Here is a 19,683-nt window from a genome sequence, read left to right as displayed (position 1 = left end):
ATTTTGTGAAAATTTATTTCTGAGCATGACCCCTTAACTGTTCATTCATCAGTGCGTTTATAAATTATATTGTGCTCTGATAAAGCTAATTCCACAACGTACAGTACTATGCAGGAAATGCAGGAACCCACAATGTCCAGAGTCCACCATTACGACTCGCCTCACGTGCAAGCCATAAAATTCTTCCTGGGCCCAGAACCATGTAAATCTTTCCGAATCAGCTATTAAAACCAAGAACGCGTATACAACGTCCTTAATAGTCACATTTTTCGTTCAATACGGGAGATCGACCGCAAAATCCGCCAATGGCTGGATCGGGTACACGACGGCAACGGGGAATCGAATCTATTCTGTCGGGGCCGGGCAAAGAAAGGTAACGTAGGTCGTGATACAAACCTGAAACGGAGTGCATCCACAGAGAGAGCAGTCCAGTCCAAATGGCTGTCCCGTCCATAAAATTCATAGCGTAGGTCCGTACCCGAATGTGTCCCGGTTTCCTTCGCGAGCCGGGAGGAGGGAACACACGCCCCCCATCCCGCAACATGCCGCGTCGTTTATAGAGGAAACCCCACGACAGTGAAACGTCCAGATATACCGGCGAAGACGATCGTTCTCGCGGCTATCAGGCTAGACATCAGAAAAAGACCAGCTCGATTCCACGAATGGAATAGATTTGCATACAATGACCGGGAAAGATAGGGTATCGAGAGTTCAGCGCGCGGTTCGTAGCGACGCGAAGAGGAACCAGGGAGGATTGGGAACAGGGGTTGGGGAGGGGGAAAGTGGACGACGACAGGCGAATCCGACGAAGCAGACGACAAAGCTTCCTTCCGACGAAAATCGACGACGTCCATCGGATATCGTAGCAGGTTCGGCCTTTTGTGAACGAGAAACTCTCCGCGCTCGGGGGCGAAAGTGAAGTTTCACCGTGTGCGCGCGCGCGCGAATGAGTTATCTGATGTTTGCTGAAAGGAGACCCCGGAACGGGACGGAAAGATGATTCGGTTCCGATGTCTTTTAAGCCCTTGCCAGTTCGCTGCAACTAATTCCCGGGCGATATCGCGCTCGACCGTTACGTTCCGGACGACGGGGCTCGTTTGTTCTGAAAATGGGCTTTCCGTTTCTTTTATCTTTTAAGCCGGCCGTAACCCGCGTACTCGCGCGCTGGATCGTGGCAGCAAGTGATTTTACACGAACGCCCGTGCAACTTCGCGATCCTGAACTTTTTCTGTGTAGGTTTAGAAATAAAAAAAAAGTTTTAAACAGAATGTAGGATTAGATAAAATTTATTATTTAAACTTTCGAACACTTTGTTCGAGGATCACCATCAGATAGTAGCACAAAAAAAGTGAAGAACTGGTGCTAACACTTGTCGAAACTTAACCTTTTGTCAGTTAAACATTATTTAATATCGTTTTGATCGTTGAACGGTTATTTTAGGAACAGTTTTTATTTTAGAAAATAAAAGTAGTGTATCAGCTAAGGCAATTATACAGGACCATCTAATAATTGTGGTTACCCTTTAACTACAAACGACCCATTTCAGAGACGAGCCTGAATTTTCATTTCACTATCGCAGCCTAGCAAAGAATTTTGGAAGCTCTATCGTTTTGTACTTTTAATTGAGCCAAGTTATGCAGAAACCTACGAACCCTCGAAATGAGATAAAATTAGGTAAATACAGTACGAATCCCATAATTTTGTGATCTTTAGTTTGTCAAAAATTACCAACCCAACAAATAACTCTTACATTATGCTACTTTTTTTTTTAAATTAAAATCTTCGAACTAAATTTACTTCATTTTAGATCATTGAGAGTTGGTAGCTTTCTGCATAACATGGCCCAATTAACAATAACAGCTGATTCAGACAATATGGTTTTTAGACCAATTCGGTAATTTTACCAAATCGATAATATAGCAGCGTTCATACAGTTCCGTATCTTTTTCGAAAATCTAGCTCCGACGCATATGCTTGCTCCATTTGTTTGTAATTTGTTGTCAAAAGACCGTATCGTCTGAACTGGCTGTAAGTGACACACTAAATACACGATATCCATATTACGTCTGTAACCAAGGGTTAACTTCAATTCAACTATTTTTATACATATTTATAATACATACATATACATATATATACTTATAATACATAAATATTGATAATATTTAATGAATACAAATAAATACATACCATAAAGTGACACGAAGTACCCACATACAACAAGTATAAGCATCAATAACCGTACATTTTATTCGCCGTCTACAAAGCCGAGAACATACGACCAAAATGGCGGCGCTCGTATCGAATTCAACCCAGTTTACCCACAAGTATCGAACGTCCGTTGGCTCGTTTAATTTTGAAACCTCTCTACACCGTCACGTATCTAAAACGGGTACGCGTGCACGATTAATCACATAAATCGATCGTTTCTGTTAATACAGCTCCCGCCGCCACGCTTTATCGTGATTTGTATAAATATCGGTGTTCCTCGCGGCGTGGCTCACGCACCGTCATAAATAAAAATCGAAACGACACGTGGCGTTTCCACGGTTCCTCCAGTGTCTGCTCACGCAACAAGTCTCCAGTCGTTAAGATGACTTATCGCACCCCCATCGTGATCGGACCCTGCTCCATTTCCCCCGTCGTCCCTTTCCAACCTCCTGCATCCCACCTCCACGCGATCAAGGACAGAGAACCGCGATTCCACCGACTTCCGGGTCTGCGGTTCCCCCGTGGAAACGAAATGATCCTAACGACTTTACACGACTATGGTGATATACCTTTCGCGTGCACGAACTAGAAAACACGCTTGGTGTATAGTAGGTGTCCAAACAGATCAGAATTAATTTGTGTATAGAGTATTCGAGTGGGTGAGTAGGTGAAATATGTTCGTGTTGAGTATTTTACAAAAATGTTATGTTCGAAGAATTTACAGTGGACTCGGGATCTTTATGCAAAGTCACACTTTTTCGGAATAGTTTACGGAAATGGGAGTTATACTTAACCTCTCGTAGGCACACTGGTGCGAATTATAACCAGCAAAAATTACAAGTTTGGGTATTTTCAACATTTTACCTTCTTTAGTTAACATTTATGAGAAACTAAACTTTCCGCGAAATGTATCATCAATCGATTTCTGGGGAAATTTTCAGAAACATATGTTTTTTAGTTAAATATTACTATTTATTTCTACATGTTCTAAATTCTAAAACATCAAAGTTTTAAAATCCCGATTCGCACCAGTTTGCCTATAGTGGTGCTGGTATGAAGTTTGCCTACTACGGGTTAAGTATTTCATTGATTACAAATTTTAGTAATGCCTTGGAATTTTTGGTTTCTTGCACTTTATACATTCATATTTATTGCCAATGCAGGAGATCTGCAGTCTAGGTACCAATGATAAATGGTATATGAGCAAAAGTGTTCCATGATTTCTCTGATGTTTGGTCTACTCTGTTCAAAAGAATTATAAGATCATGTATTGTAACCATTGTGACTGTCAATATCACGTATGATTTCTAGAAATTTTGTTATAGAATCGAAACTAAATGTTAGTAGTGTACGTAAGAGATTTCAGTTTATCAGACCTGTGAGTATTTGTTTCGTATCCTTGGATTAGGTGAAGTAATAGAGGTCCAAACTGTAGCGGTCCTCTAATTATTGTGAGTAGTGTATTTGTATATTTTCATTTTTGTGATCGTAATGGATAATTCAAGAAATTAATCATGATGTTACAAGGACAGTTTACCGAGTGCATTACCGGTTGCTTATAATTTATATGATTTGGAGTTTACATAAATTGTTTCATCTAGTTTGCATCCGAATATGTTATATAAATTTTGTCAAACCTTTTCGGAACACCATCCACAGTGTTATAATCTTATTTACCGTTTCAATCACATATCTTCCAGTTATGAGCGGCTAGAATCATTGGAGCAGTATGTAGATTTAGAAAAGACCCTGCACTTTGCCTCCGCTTTGTGCAGAATAATTGTAAATAACAAGCCAGCTAAAGTTCCTCTACTTTCTATTTGAACACCCACGCAAAGTTCTCCGTTTCTGGATACCAAACCGATGTGATTTCGTCTACTGCATTTACATCGTTGTTCTAGTCGAACTTCCATGTTATTTCAATCATATTTCGTTTGTTAAGGTAAAAACCCTTGTTTCTGTTTAAAAGTGCTTTTAATTTGAGGAACGTTAATTAATGGTTAAAATTTAATAATATCTACTCATGATTCTACGGTCGTATCGTCAGTGGAGAGAAACTATGGAGGTACTTTTTCATTAGGTTAATTACACTTTCAGGAATAACATTTTACTTGAAATTAGGTGCTTCTGGATTTCTGGAAACTGAACCGTATTTTTTCTATCGACGTCGAAGCCAGTTAATAGGATAAATGTTTAAATAACCCGAATTACATGGCGTTCATTTCGCTCGCGAGGGAGGCTCTGTTCCTCGGCCATCTTATTTTACGGGCATGAATATTCATTAGAAATATTAATTGTGCCTCCCGCGTCCGACGTAACGAAGATCGTGGTAATGAAATTGATTGAACAACTAGGACAGCCTTCGATTACCGTAAAATTGCCATTACGTTGATATTTCAATGTAACGAGGTATTCCATAGAAAAATTTTAGGAAATAAATTTAAAAAATTCACGCGCATGTAATGAAACCCAATGCATATCAGGGTTAAAATAGGAAAATATGACAACCCAATTTATTAGATCATACCAGAAGAATGCAGGAATTGAAAAATTAAACGGTGCCATTTCTGAACCTGGAGAATTGAATCAAATTAATATATACGCAAAAGACCCAAATTGGAGCAACTCAAGATCGAGAAATGTGAATGAGATCAATCTGGGACTCGATTCAAGCTACCATAAGACCGACGTATACAAATCGGGCCAACCTACAACCCAAAGGCCCAAATTAGATGAAATTAGAACCCAAAAAGACCTAAATCAGACGAACCTAAAACCCAGAGATCCAAATCGGACCAACCGAGAACCCAAAGACCCAAATCGAACCAACCTAGAACACAAAAACCCACATCAAATCAATCGAAAACGGAGGACTTCGAATCGGACTAACCCAGAACGGAGGATGTTGAATTGTACCAAAACCAAGACCCAGAGACTTGAACCAGAATAATCCATGATCGAGGAACCCACACTCAACAACATGTAGATCTAGGGATCCAAACCTGAAGAACCTTGGACCCAAATTTGGAGAGGTTGCAACCAAGAGTCCTCATGGCTAGTGGCCCTAGCTTTGATACCTGAGTCCAGGGGTTCCCAGACTGTGTCCTTGAATCGAGAAGATTTTGAACCTAGGTATTTCAGTCTGTTGAGCTTCGAGCTGCAGTCCTACGGGTCCAAAAAGTCTCATAATTATTGTAGGATCAGAGATAATATAATTATTCAGAAACAGGATAGCAAATTTATTAAATACTTTAACTTTGTAATTCACAAATACAATACGAAACACTATAATTAAATTCATTAATATAGTTCGTCAAAATTATGCCGTCCGTGTTTTTTATACCGTCCGTCTCCATTGCTAGAAAAACACTACTAAAAATACGGATTGATAAGATCGGCATTGACATAATCCATTCTCTTCTCTCTCACACTTACAACCAAATTATTCTCTCTCAGTCTCTCTCACAGCTGCAACAAGCTACCTCTTGTTATAAACAACTCAACTCTTCAATGAACACAAAACGACACGACGTTCGCAATGAATACAAAACAACCAATATCACATATATGTACATGTACGCGCTCTGATTGGTCGGGGTTTTTCGTTAATATCTCGGTAACGAAGCCTCAGATTACATGTTGCTAAGGAAAAAGTTGTTCCAATTCACCCCCCGAGTGCCCCATTTCCAGGTCGGATGACATTTTTGGGACACTCTGTATATAAAATTACCCTACATTATGGAGTCCCTCGGTTGTTCATTAATCTGATTCAGGTTCCTAAGTTGTTAATTGCTCTCAATCAACCCCTTCCGTTTTGGGTTGGCCTTACTCAAGTTTCCTGATCCTAGGTGAAATCGAGACAAATCTTTTGGTCCTGTGGGGAAATTCGGCGTTTGGGTGAAATAATCCACACATAGACGGTCGGAAATCGTTTATTTCGCGTTGGTAGTGTATCGCTCGGAACGTTGTTGCGCGTGCAACACTCGAGGCCCGACTGCCCCTTTTTGTCTGTCCCGCGACGGCTTTTCGAGAGGGCCGTCGTCTGACGCATCGAACGAGAACGTTCTCGATTATTCGATAATGTATACAGCAGACGACGGAACTCGCCGTTCCGAGAACTTTCGCCCGAGCAGCCGAAGTGCGTTTTGTCGCAACGCGCTGATCGGCACGTCGTCTATGAGGCGGCGCGTTTGTTCACGTGCCGCCACAGTCCTAAATTGTTTCAAATCCTGTCCGCCAATCCTTATTCGGCCCATTTCGCATCTCATTAGCGCTACTAAAAAATGAATCTACCAATCTCTCTATGAAATTATCGCGATCAATTTTTAGAATCAGAACGTTCCATTAAAAAAATTAAAAAAGTACCATTTAGTGCGTAGCACCTTGCGGTCGAACTCGACACATATTACTCTGCATACAGTTAAGCCCTGTGAAGGCCGTTACTCCCGCCCACGCAACGTACGAAGACGCCTTGGCGATGGTACGCACCAGAATTCGCAGTTTATGGGGAATCGATACCGGTCTCGTAGTTTTGTTAACGGCGGCATTAAGCTATCACGGCCCGAGAGTACCATTACCAAGTCGATCGTAAGTAAGCCCGACGTAACGATGTTGCGTGGAAACGCGCGTGCTCGCGAACGTACCCGCGTAGGTATGTATGTGTACACAACTCTTTGGAAAACGGCGCTCCAGAGTTTCCTTTCGCGTACAAGTACGCCAGCGACTAATCGAATCGCCCTCCGAGTCGTTTACTTTGCAACCGGTATGCAAACGAGGATGCCCGGAAGTTCGCGCGAAAATCTTACGGTTATTTCGCGAAACGGACAACGTTGGTCCCAAAGCAATAGTCCATTTTCCCCCACCCCCTCTCCTTAACAATCCACGTAGTTTTCTCAACGACGCACGATACGGAAACTGATTCCGTGCCAACGTGTTCCGTGTCTCGACAACTCTGCCGCGTTGGAAAGTCGACGGAATGAAAATTTGCCGAAATTCGTGGGTATTTCGTGCACACAACTATTGTAATTTCGTTGTACAGAGGGTAGGAGAATTCGACGATACAATTGCTTGCTGAAAACTGTTTGTTTATTGAAGCCACACGTTCGAGGTAATATGAATCGGAATGTAGTTGCAGTAAACACTAACTTCGTACCTGCGTGCATTTATTAAAGTAGTTCTAATTACTGTGGTGGTGGTGTTCCCTGCTTCGAGGTAGAACGTCGAGTAGGTATATTAACATCTGTTATCGACTATTCACTTCAATGTAAACTTTTCTGACATTGTAATAGGTTAACAATGACCCCGTGTAGTCCAACCAATGACAAGAGACACGGATTTCTCGTTAGCTACGTTAATTCTTTGCTGCCAAAATTAATTTTTAACGTTGAAACAATTTTTTTATCCGTGTATACTGTTTACTGTTGACTAGTTCACCACAAGGAACTTAACTTTTCAATTTAAAAAATTTAGTTTTTTCTTTCAAAATAGGGGTGTGACTTTAGGGCCAAAAAATGTTGTTTTCAAATTACATTGATCAACTGTGCACAAAAGCATTCTCACTTGCTTAATAATGCTAAAACTAGTTCCCGACTGCAAAGTTGCATCGGACAATGAAGGGTTAACGCAAGTTTACAGGATGAAATTTCGATCCGTAGTTTCTTTCAAATCATAGAAGATAAAAGGAAAATTTTCAGAAAATTAATGATCGTTAAAGCCATTGTTGTGTTTAGTTATTGATGTCGTTATGCATGTTTTCAGATTGGACTTTCAACGTGACGTCAGAATTTTGGCTGCCCTGGAGGATCGAAATATAGCTAGAGTCTTGGGCGCCTGCTGCCGCGAAGAGCCATACTGCGTGGTGATGGAGTACCTGGAGCACGGAGATCTCTGCCAATTCCTTAAAACGCATATCACTGCCGAAGATGCCCATTCTATGCCGATCGGCGTCAAAACTCTTAGGTAATCGTTAAAAAAAGCACGACTCACACTCTCTGCGGGGACATCTCTGCTAAACGGAAAAACAAATTCGTTTACAAATCACTCGAAAATGTATAATGTACACTTTCACATTGTATGATGACTTGGTTTTGAAAAAGTCGATTTGGAAATTGATCTCCTAGTAGGGACTTAAAACCGGTATGAATTTGATACCGGTATTATGCCCAGGGACTTAAAACCGGTATGACTTTGATACCGGTATTATGCCAGTAAAGGTATACCGAAAGCGATATATTATCGAAAACCGAAATATATACCGGTATAGTACCGGTATTTTATGTTTCGGTAGAAGTCCCTGTAAAATACCGGTATTATACCGGTATATATTTCGGTTTTCCGTAATATGGGTTTCGGTATACCTTTGGTATTATATCGATATTTTTCGGTTGCACCTTCAAAACCCTAATAGAAATCGAAATACGAAAATACCGATATGATATTATACCGCTGTATAATAATACCGATATATTTACCAATACTTACTAGTAATTTTTTCTGTTCATTACATTTTTGAAGATACATTTTATTACCGAAAAAATTATCGGTAAATTTAGGTACATACACGTATACCGGTATTTTCATGTACCGCTATTTTCGTATTTCGGTTTCTATAAATGTTACGAAGGTGCAACTGAAAAATACTGGTATAATACTGGTATTTTACGTTTCGGTAGAAGCTCTGTCTCCTACACATGAAAATTGATACAGTAAGTAGAAACAGTGAGTAATGGTCAAACACGTTAGCTGAATTCTATTCAAGAATACACTCCCGTCCATAAGTCACCGGACACTTATGCTACTAAACATCGAATAAAAGATAATTACTGTTAAAAAGTTACTTAAATTATGAAATAAAGGAATTCTTATTAGCTTTACACATTGCAAAAAAAATATAGTTATATTCAGCGTGTGAACAATCTTAAATATCTGTTTAATTAGAAAATATTTAAATTAGGAATAGTGATTCAAATGAATCGTATTTTTTAACACTGAATTTTTTGGAAATAATTCTCCCTTGATTCCACTCAAATTAGTCTATAATCTAAATGACTTCCACAAATTCTTCGTTAATTCTTCGCGTATTCCTTGTTTTTCATAAACCAGCGCCAAAATAATTCGATTGTATTAAATAGGCTCGATTATGAATAACGTTGAAAACTGATAGGTGATTACTATTTTGCAATTTTTTCAAGCAATTCTGAAAGACGTTTGAGATATGGAAACTGTAAATAGAATACACAGTTATTGAAATTGTTTCAAGTAATTGCATTTCTGTTTCGATTTTCATTTTTCTCAAACCCGTCAAATGTTTGATAACTCATGGACAAGAGTGTACATGTTCCGAACGAATTTTCAATGTAATTTGCCTCGAAAGTACAATTTGATCACCTCGAATAATGACTTAACGGTACACGTTATGAAAATTTTGAGAAGTGGAATTTAAATGGCATTAAATGTCACATCTCATAAGGTACACCGACGAGCAAACTCGACTTTCGCTAGGGAAAAAAGTGAGGTAGACGAAGGGCCTCCTACCATTTAGTTTTGAGAGTTACTGAAATTTATGCCAAATTAACATTCGGTTTAACATTTCTTTCAGTACTTGAAATAAATTTACTAAGTGGCAGGAGCCTTTATCTTCTGCGTCACTTTTTCCCCTAGCGGAAGCCGAGTTTTTTTACGGAAGATCTATTTTTTGTACCTTCGACCGATAAAGTAAAATTCTGTGGAATATTGAGTGAAAATTTGTCGACCTTCATCCGTCCTAAACCTAATAGTTAATGAGATATTTACAACATAATCACTGTATTGAAGTTGAGGGGCATCAGTTCGAGCACCTATTATATAACTGTAACTTCCACATACGTATTAAAAATTATTTTGTAAATATCTCGTTCACTATTAGTTTTAGGACGTACGAAGATCAACACATGTTTACTCAGAATTTAATACTCTGTCGATCTATGGTACAAAAAATAGGTCATTCTGTTAAAAAAAAGCAAGGTGACCTTGAAGTCCCTGAAATGCTTGCACCCACAAAAGCACCATGTACCTTATAAGATTTCAGTTCCACTCCTCAAAAGTTTCATAAAATGTTAAGTCATTATTCGAGGTAATCAAGTTAGCTGAGATACCCTGTATATTCGGCAGAAATACTTGACAAGAATTAATCAGTGGCAGCGGAAATTTCAAAATAATTCCCCCGCGAAGCAGCAGCTCCGCCGCCTAGACTCAGGATTTAGTTTCATCCGCTGCGGCAGGAGCATCGCGAAGTTAACACTCCGTACGGAGTTTGAAGCGTTTATTAATCGTGAGCGACGTAGTCTTCGTGCAGTCACCGAACCCTCCGTGTTCCGTCGTTTCCGCGACCTCCCCCATCCCCTAAAAGCTGCAGCCCCTCGCACCACAACTTTGTCCCTGGCCGCGATCTCACGACGTTTCCTCGTTTCAGTTTCAACTGTCTCATCTACATGGCGGCTCAGATCGCGTCGGGCATGCGGTACCTGGAGAATCTGAACTTCGTGCACCGGGATCTGGCTACTAGGTGAGTACGATACAGAAGTTCACGCGAACGTATCAGCCGTGGATCTCCCTTTCCCCACGAGGATGAACCTGTCCTAACGCCCCAGCATCTCCTAACTATCCACGTCAGCCCGGCCAACTCCCCCTGACTCGTGGATGTTTTGTCGTTCGTACGAGAGATACATAAACGTTGTTTCGACTTCTCAGCCACGCCGGGAATACGGTAACGGACGATGGTAATGCTATAGAGACTCCATTATCCGTACACCGGTCTATCGAAACGTTGACGATTATACGAACACTGGGTCATCCTGGTGAACTGGAGTGCTTGGGCGAGTTTTGTGGTACATTTAATTCGTATATGGGAATGTACTCTTTCAAGTTTTTAATGATAATTATAACGGTTCCTGGGTAATTTTTATCTCAGCAGTGAGTAAGTTTTGACTAGTTCAATGGAAGTTAAATATTCTAACATACGCGTTATTTTACATAACGCTTTCAGTTGTCGAAGGTATAGTAACAGCAGGAGTTCGGATCCTTTACGCCTTTTAGTTTTTCGGTGGCAAGTCTAGCGACCAAGGACGGCCAACGTATTTTGCGGGTAATGGTTGCTTGTAGTCGTACAGATATACGTATAACGGACAAACAAAAAACTATTTAAATATACTGCAAAGAAAAAAATATTTCATGCTCGAAGTGTACAAAAAACATTTCAGACGTGTAGTAAAAGAAAGTAAATGGGACCAAATAAGTACGGCCCTAAAGTAGTAGCGAAGGACACATTTAACGGCTTGTACCCTTAAGGGCATCGCATAGAACACCAATTGAGAAGGTCACACCTAACGTCACTATAGCTCGGGAAGACACTATATTTATCTTTTAGCGGATATGTGTAGATAATCTTACGTTGATGTGAAGATAACAGAATTTAACATTAAATATCTTATAAACTAAAATGGTCATAGCGACTGAAACAAGTAGCTTCAGAATTCCAAGCTCTATCACTATGCTGATCTAGCTCTATCACCTTATTAAAAAGTCAGTCTTACAACAGGAGGTGTCTCCTTGTAAGAACTGGGAAGCTTCTCTGACGTTATCTGTATAGCTTCTTCATTATACACATAAAGGAAGCAAGTGTTCACATGAAAGTAGAAATATGCTATCAGGTATTAAATAAAACTAGATTGCAAGATGAAGTTTTGTTTGAAAACGCAATTTGCTATTGTCATTCTTGATACATGAGACTTTACATCATCGACTTCCCATTCATTTTCTATTTCTATTTCATCATGTTGACTTTAAATATAACATACAGTAAATCATCGATGAATGTTTGAAAGCTCCGCGGCACTGAGTGTTCAGACGTCATCCCCAGTACTGGGCGCTTGATTGCCCCCCTCCATATATATATAAATTCTCATTTTTTAAAATTTTGTTAACAGTTTCCCGGTATAAATGCCCTGCTTTTATACCGGGAAGTTATTAAAAAAATTTTTTAAAATGAGAATATAGCCCTATTTGTCCTCTTTATGGGCATATCTTCACAAATATGGACACTTTGAAATTGGCCGTATGAAAATTAATTGAAGTGAACAATTGCAAAATAAATGGTTAACCAAGTTTTTTAACTGAAATAATTTTTATTTGGTACTCTTATATCTCCACTGTAAGTACCCATAAAGCTCATTTTGATCAGTTTGTTAGTTCAATAGTTATGATGTATTGAAAAAAGGTTGACCCTAAATTTCAAACAGCTGTAAAATCAACAATTTAAAAAATTTTCAAAAATAATTCTAAAGACTACAACATATACGAATTTGAACAAAATCCGAAATGGTGCTTCAAAAAGTGTCTGATTTTGCCTGGAATGACCCAATAATGGACTTCGACTCTAATATCGTACATTAGAAATTCAATTCTATGTATGTTGAATGACAATTCCGAAATAGTCAAAATCCCAAATTTATTTTTCATATTTTCTAGAAAAATTAGTTTTTATGCAACCTTCCTAATCTTCTCTTCATATGTACCGTTAGTATATTATCTCAAGAAAGAAAGAGAGAGAGAGAGAGGAAGTGAGAGTAACGATGCGTCGCTACATCAAATACAAAACAATTTTTTACAAAACAACGAAATATGTGAATTTTCAATTTCCATATTGGTTCAGAAACACTAAGGTTTATGTGTTGCGATAATTCGCTATTGAGGAGAACGGACGGAACAATAACCCGAAACCGAAATACACAGTAGTAACTGTACCAATTGCTTCGGTGACTGCCTGTATACCTAATAAATAAGTTAAAACTGCTTCTGGAAAAAGATTGGGAAGCAGTAAATGCTCCGTGACTGTACCATAAACCAATGTTAGGAACAACCGTACCGCTCCGTCACACTGCAGAATGCGCAGCATGGTTTCACTTTCGTTCAATTTAGAAACACTTCCAAACTGTATTTCAACCTAAACAAGGTGTCATATGATGTAAAAATATCCACTAGAGGAATACATATGAGTGCTAGATAGATTCCAAGATGGTAAAATGGTTTTCTTCGCGAAAAACTGACCTCCATGTACTCAGTACACATACGCGCCCACCGGCGGGTTAAAACGAGACGAACCTCCGGGTATCGACCTCCACTGTTGCACGCTTAACTTGAAATTACATTACACCCTTGCCAGGGTTCATTTCCATAAGCCCCAAAACAAACGAAGCCGGAAGCCCACATGGGAAATCAACGATTCGTTAGTGATCCGTCAAGCAGAAAACAGCAAGAACGGCCCGCTTATTTTCTCGGGAAATAACGATTAAACGTTGAACCCGGAAATCATTATTGGCTAGTTCGTCAACACCGAACGTTTGCCTCGATCTATTATGGGGGAATTACTTAGGTTCTCTTCTTCGAAACAAAATCTGTGTGCAAATTACTTTGATTCTCTTCTTCGAAACAAAATCTGTCTGCAAATTACAGCCGTCTACTTCGCACGAGATTATATCCGGCCGAATCTTTTCTCAACGTTACTATCAGAATAACACCCAATTCGATAGGAGAGTTCCATAAACTTTTATGGAGTGTACACGCGTACCGGCTCGGAAAGAGAATTTTTGTAATACGAAAAATTCCCAATCTCCTACGAAACGTTCTAATATTGACAATGGTCAATTTTTTTCGGAACATTTGCTGTATTTGTTTGGTTTACAATTACAGCCCGCAATAACGGATGGTTTGCTGCTCTTCTTATGATCGATCCGACTGAATCATAACTTGTTCCGGGAGTGTTGCTCAATTGTTACTAAATAATTATTTAATTTATGGCAATGATAATCCTGTGACTGAACATTGCAGCAAATGTATGTAAAAAGGCAAAAGAAATGGTTAATAATACATTTGAAAAGTATTTGTAGAAAACACAGTACGTTCTAAAAATTAAATTTTTCAGGAGGAAGAAAAAAGTTACCTGACTTTAAGTTATTTACAAAATTTGATTTCTTCTTATTGCTAAATGTGACTAAGAATGTAATAACCCAAATGCATCACAAAGTTTTTTATTTCTTGCATTAAGGTAGTCCAAATTCATAAAAAAGTGAACTGTGTTTGTAGAAAACCCTGTATGTGCGACCTCTTAATTGTAGAGAAATCACAATGTACTATTCGTTTAAATTTGTAAACACTATAAGTGCCAATCCTGTTTGTTCCGAGATTAATTGTGTAGAAAACCAAAAATATAACACTTGAATTGGCACTTACAATATTCTCTACAGGTGCAACGTTGAACGTACCAGTGATGCTACTTTTAGCACTGTATTGATAACTATTTACAAAAAAATATTGCACTTACACGGTAGACTATAATATTCCCATTCTCACAAAGAATATTTTACGATAAACAAATTTTTTCAATTTCGGCACTTAGAGTGTTTTCTACAAAAACTCTTCACTTGTTTCTTAGCGCATCAGAAGGTTGATGAACAGAGTGCAGTAATTCCTCGATGAATGTTCGAAGGAGCCTCAGTACTGACAAGAACAGGTCCCCAGGTGTGACGCTGACTTTTTAATGAGGTCTGCCATAGTGTAAAAGCTTGGAATTCTGAAGCCAATGATATTTGTTTCAGCCGCATATAGCCATTAGTTTATGAAATACATATCTCCAGTGCCGAGGAATGTTCCAACACTCATCGAAGATTCACTGTACCATACGGAATGTATTCAATTACCAACGAATATAAATTACTGAATATTCTCTAATTTATTAGAAGAAATTTTTCCAAAAGTTCCTTACAGTGAATAAGGTCAATGTCTCTATTTCTAATCATGTAAGAGTTCTGCTATCACAGAAATTGATTTTTATTATTTATTTATGCAATAATCGACAAAAAAAACTTATTAGATATAAAATGTAAACCTCGCTTTATAACTAAATGTAAATAAAAGTATTTTTAAAAACATGTTAACTTAATAATAGTTGATTTAATAGGAAGTATAAAACATCTCTATTTCTGCTCAGCGAAAATGGAAGTGTCAAAACCAAACTTTGGTGAACAATATTATAGATTCCATAAGTTATTTTTAGTAAAAACGCAGTATCCACGTATAACCCACGATCGCAACGGAACCGCTCAGATGAAGTTTCTTTGCGACGGGCACACTTATTAAATTCATTTCTATTAAAATGCTGCCATCTATTGAACTGCGGGCTGTAGTATGTTCTGCGAAAATACTGAACTAATTGAAATAACATTTTGTATAACTAATTTATCGTTTAACTTTTTACATTAAATCAAAAATATACGTACACTCACGAGTAAACTCGGCTTCCACTAGGGGAGAAAGTGGCGTAAGAGAAAGGCCTCCACTTGTTATTTGGAATTACTGAAATGTATGCCAAATTAATATTCGATTTAACATTTATTTCACTACCTCGAATAAATTTACCAAATGGTAGGAGACCCTTTTCCTACTTTATTGTTTCCCCCAGCGGTAGCCGAGTTTGCTCGTGGGTGTACCTACTCAGTAGAAATCGGGATGTGATTAGAAATAGGGATATTCACCTTATCGAGTGTATATTCAAAAAGATAGAAAACGTCGGAAGATTAGCTTAACCCAATACATATCGTCTAGCGGAACCGATGATCTCCAGCGTCGTCCAAGTAAGGCGTGTGCAATATTCAGAATCCAGGGACCTTTGATTTTCCCAGACAAAAGCTTATAACCGGTCTATGGAACGAAACCCATTCACGTCCCTGTTATTGAAATGCAATGGCTATCCCCGTCGAATCGATGGGTAAAGTATAAACGCTCCGTGGTATATGTGCATATGCCCATCTACATGCATATTCACGCGTAACCGCGGCCGCTCTTACAACACGCGGAACCTAGTTTCCGGTTGACCAGTGTCTCTCAAACGACCGCTCGTAAATCTTAATAGAAGGCTGGGATGCGCTTCCTGCACGTCCCCGGCGATGGTATTATTACGGGCGGTGCACGTGCCTGGAAATGCCCCGTAGAACGATTTAAGTCGACGATTGTAACGGGGATGCACGCCGCTGTAGCCAAAAGTATGGGACCACCTGACTTATTATTACCTTTTACGAGGAACACTCGTAGTAAGATTAAATCTCTCTCCCTGGGCGGCTGTCTGTTTCATTCGATTACCATTCAATGGCACTGTTCTGTACTAACTGGCATGAGGAAAGTGATTGTTCCAAATTTCATGAACGGCTCGCGTTTCCTTGCTTGCGTTTTGGGCAGAATTGTTTGTGGATAAATGATATTTCAGGAAATGTGTTTAAGATTCGAATGGATGTTCAGTTTTTACGCAACTTACGGTAATAGGTAGTTTGTTTAATTGTCGGGGAATTGTCATTGATTGTTTGAAGTTTCTTTTGTTTTGTAAGTTTCTGGTATGTTATTGGCTAGAATTGGGTTAAGTTGTGTAGAAACCTACTAATTCTCAAAACGACAAATAATTAGCTAGCGTAGTATGGATCCCATAATTTGGTGATCTTTATTTTGCAAAAAATTATCAAGCTGTCGAACAATTCTTATAATATACAATTATTAAATTTTTTACAATATACAATATTTATAATATATAATATAGACTTTGATAAGAGGATAGGTTAGAAAAAAGCAAAAATAGTAAATACTTCAAATTCACACAAACGTTTAATTTCAACAGTTTCGATTATTTTAAAAATCGCAGCCAATTTGGCTAAAACAAAGATGTAATGCGACATCAGGTTCCTCAAATACTCCAAAACCGATCTTAAATCCCTGACAACATGAACAAAAGTTTTTGTTACCCAGTGTAATGTATAGCAGTCAGAAACGTACACGACGACGTCTGAAACTGTTGTCTCTAATCTACAATTATCACTCTAATAAAACGCAACTCTACAAATTTTCCAGCCAGACCATATTTTTGTGAGATAATTCCAACCCATCAGTTTTGTTTCTACAGCAGTCTATATTTATCACAACCATGACAAATATTCACCATGTTCGTATCACGACTATTAAATAAAAAAGAGCTTCGTCCATCAAACGGTTTGAAATGTGTGCCATTCCTGTGCCCGCGTAAAGCGGTACGCGGCCTCGCCAGGCCGAAATAGTGACGCGAACGGCCGGCCGGGTTCGATTTTCGTGAATTTCGGGAGGGTGTCATTAGGGGGAGGCCGCGAAAATATTTAACCGGCTTTCACCGGCGTAGTTCGTTCGGCCGCGGCGAATCGAACGGATCCGTTGTAACCGGAGAACCGCGCCGCGGACGGCGTTGAATCCATTTGCAAAGGCACCAGAATTTCAACCGGTGGACTCGGAATTTAATCAAAATGTAATGCCCTCGGTAAACCCGCCCACCGGCCCGATGATAAATGTCGACGTGACGAACTGACAATTCTCCGTGAAACATATGACTCACCGAGAATTTCACCGCGGGCGCGTAAATTCTTCGTGACTGCGGCCGTCGGATGAGGAACACGAATATACCCGTTGTGTGCACGTGTGACCGCTTACCGTCATTAGTTTCGTTCATCGTGCGTGCCTAAGGATGAAAATTATTGCGCCAAGTATATACAACGTTTAATGAAATAAATAATGACCGAGTGAGAGTACAGAACAATCTCGATTATAAGGGTGAACCACAAAACGTGATCAGCTTAGATTATTCTGCTGCCCGCTGTTCGATTGAAACATTTTTCAACTACATAATAGGGTAAGTAAGTGTGTCAGTTACTGTGCCGCCTCCCCCACTTCCTGGTTACTGTGCCCTTACATTATTTTTATATACAGTAAATTACATAATCATTCAAATAAATGTATTAACATTTTTAAATATAATTTAATTAACAATTAGTATAATTGAACTGAAAGTGTAAATTATTAACACTTATAAAATAGTAATAACAATTATTGAAATTATGTGGTGACGATTTGTTGAGATTTCGCCACGTATCTTATTGAAAATCTTAAAGGACATCGTGTAAACAAAGCTACAAAATAAAAAGAATAATACATCCCAGAACCAAAAAAATATACTATGAATCCGTAAAACGCGTTTAGATAACGGAAACATTTATATTTAATACAATTGATTTCATGAAAATATTTTGTTAATTTTGTAATAATCCAAGGAAGGGAGTGAAAAGATGAATGGATAATGAAGGAAAAAAAGAAGCACGAGTTAGATTAAGTTAGATTAAGATAGATTAAGTAAACGAAGTTATATGGTGAGATAGAATAAGGATAGAACGTAAGAAAAATGGTGGAAGTGTGGCAGAGGTTCTCTCTCTCTCTCTCTAGAAGAAAGCGTGATGAAAATATTGTATATTTTTGTACATATTGTTACATGTTACCCGATAGGTAGCACGTATTGTATAATGTTAAAGTGAGAGACTTCAGGTTAACGACGTCGTTTTGGTAACAACGTCAAAACAGAGACAGAGTAGAGTCGTGATACGACTGTAGAGTAGAAAAGACGTATTAAGATAAGTACTCCTCCTCTCCAAATAAATAATTCTTCCTTTTATTAATATTGCCCTTATTTATTCGGAAGTCATAGATACATATAGAATAAATTTGAAATTTAAGAAAGGTAACAGAGGTCTTATAACCCTGAGGGGAAACAATAAAGATACATACATACGCTAAAGAATATACAAGAAAAATCAAACTTAGCTTACGTCATTATAAGAAATTCAGTTAAAATCGTAAAATTTATGCAACTGCCTCTAATAATTTAATCGCCCCACAGTGCATCCCCCAGTTCCTAAAATACGAAAGAACAAATCGTCACAAGTACTTCGTGCGTTTGTGTACACAGACAATAGGATCGCTATTCGAGGATACCGTCGAAGAATCTGTCCCGCTCAAAGGGGAAAAGAAGCAATTCGAATCGGCGAAAAGCCACGTACGCGTCAACGGCGTCGATAGTAGCGCGGCGGTCCGCGACCGTGGCCCTTTCATCGGTAACACCCACCAACCAATTTCTCCGGGCACCTTATTTTATTCGCGAGTGCACACCATATAAAGTCATTCTCAGAGACCGGACCAGGTGGGAAAGAAGAAAAGAATCGATTGCTGATCAAACGGTCATGCAATTCAATTGGCCCGATTGAAGAAAGAAACGATAGATGGTGGTCGCGCGCGTATGGGTGAAACACTTAAGAGTAGAGAGGAAGACGTAGTTGGGAACGACCGACAGAGGTGGATGCTGATGGTTCGGTGTGGTCGACGCGATAGCGGTGATACTAGTGGTCGCTGTAGTAATGGAATGGTGTGGTGTTACCAGAAACAGTGACAGTGGTCGCACACACCACAAGACCGTGTAGCTCGACCGTGGAGAACGACGAAGACTCGATGTGGGCACTCCAACCCCCCAAGTACACCGGGCCACCTTTGTTCCGACTTCGATTACAAATGGAGAGAATGGCTTTTCCTGCCCCTTAACCCCCCCCC

At 39.1% G+C, this 19,683-nt stretch overlaps 1 protein-coding gene across 1 annotated transcript in view; it reads left to right on the top strand.

Moving 5' to 3' along the window:
- The window catches only part of LOC107186128 (discoidin domain-containing receptor 2-like), a 167,697-nt gene that overhangs the window by 136,861 nt on the left and 11,153 nt on the right, over positions 1-19,683 (top strand). The window contains exons 12-13 of the mRNA XM_015573939.1: positions 7,969-8,169; positions 10,661-10,753. Of these exons, the coding sequence (XP_015429425.1) occupies positions 7,969-8,169; positions 10,661-10,753 (294 nt within the window). The remainder of the gene's footprint in view (positions 1-7,968; positions 8,170-10,660; positions 10,754-19,683) is intronic.

Source organism: Dufourea novaeangliae, unplaced genomic scaffold, assembly GCF_001272555.1.
Source record: "Dufourea novaeangliae isolate 0120121106 unplaced genomic scaffold, ASM127255v1 scaffold69, whole genome shotgun sequence".
Taxonomy (NCBI): domain Eukaryota; kingdom Metazoa; phylum Arthropoda; class Insecta; order Hymenoptera; family Halictidae; genus Dufourea; species Dufourea novaeangliae.
The sequence above is the reverse complement of the archived record's forward strand: the minus strand, read 5'-3'. Positions and strand labels throughout refer to the sequence as shown.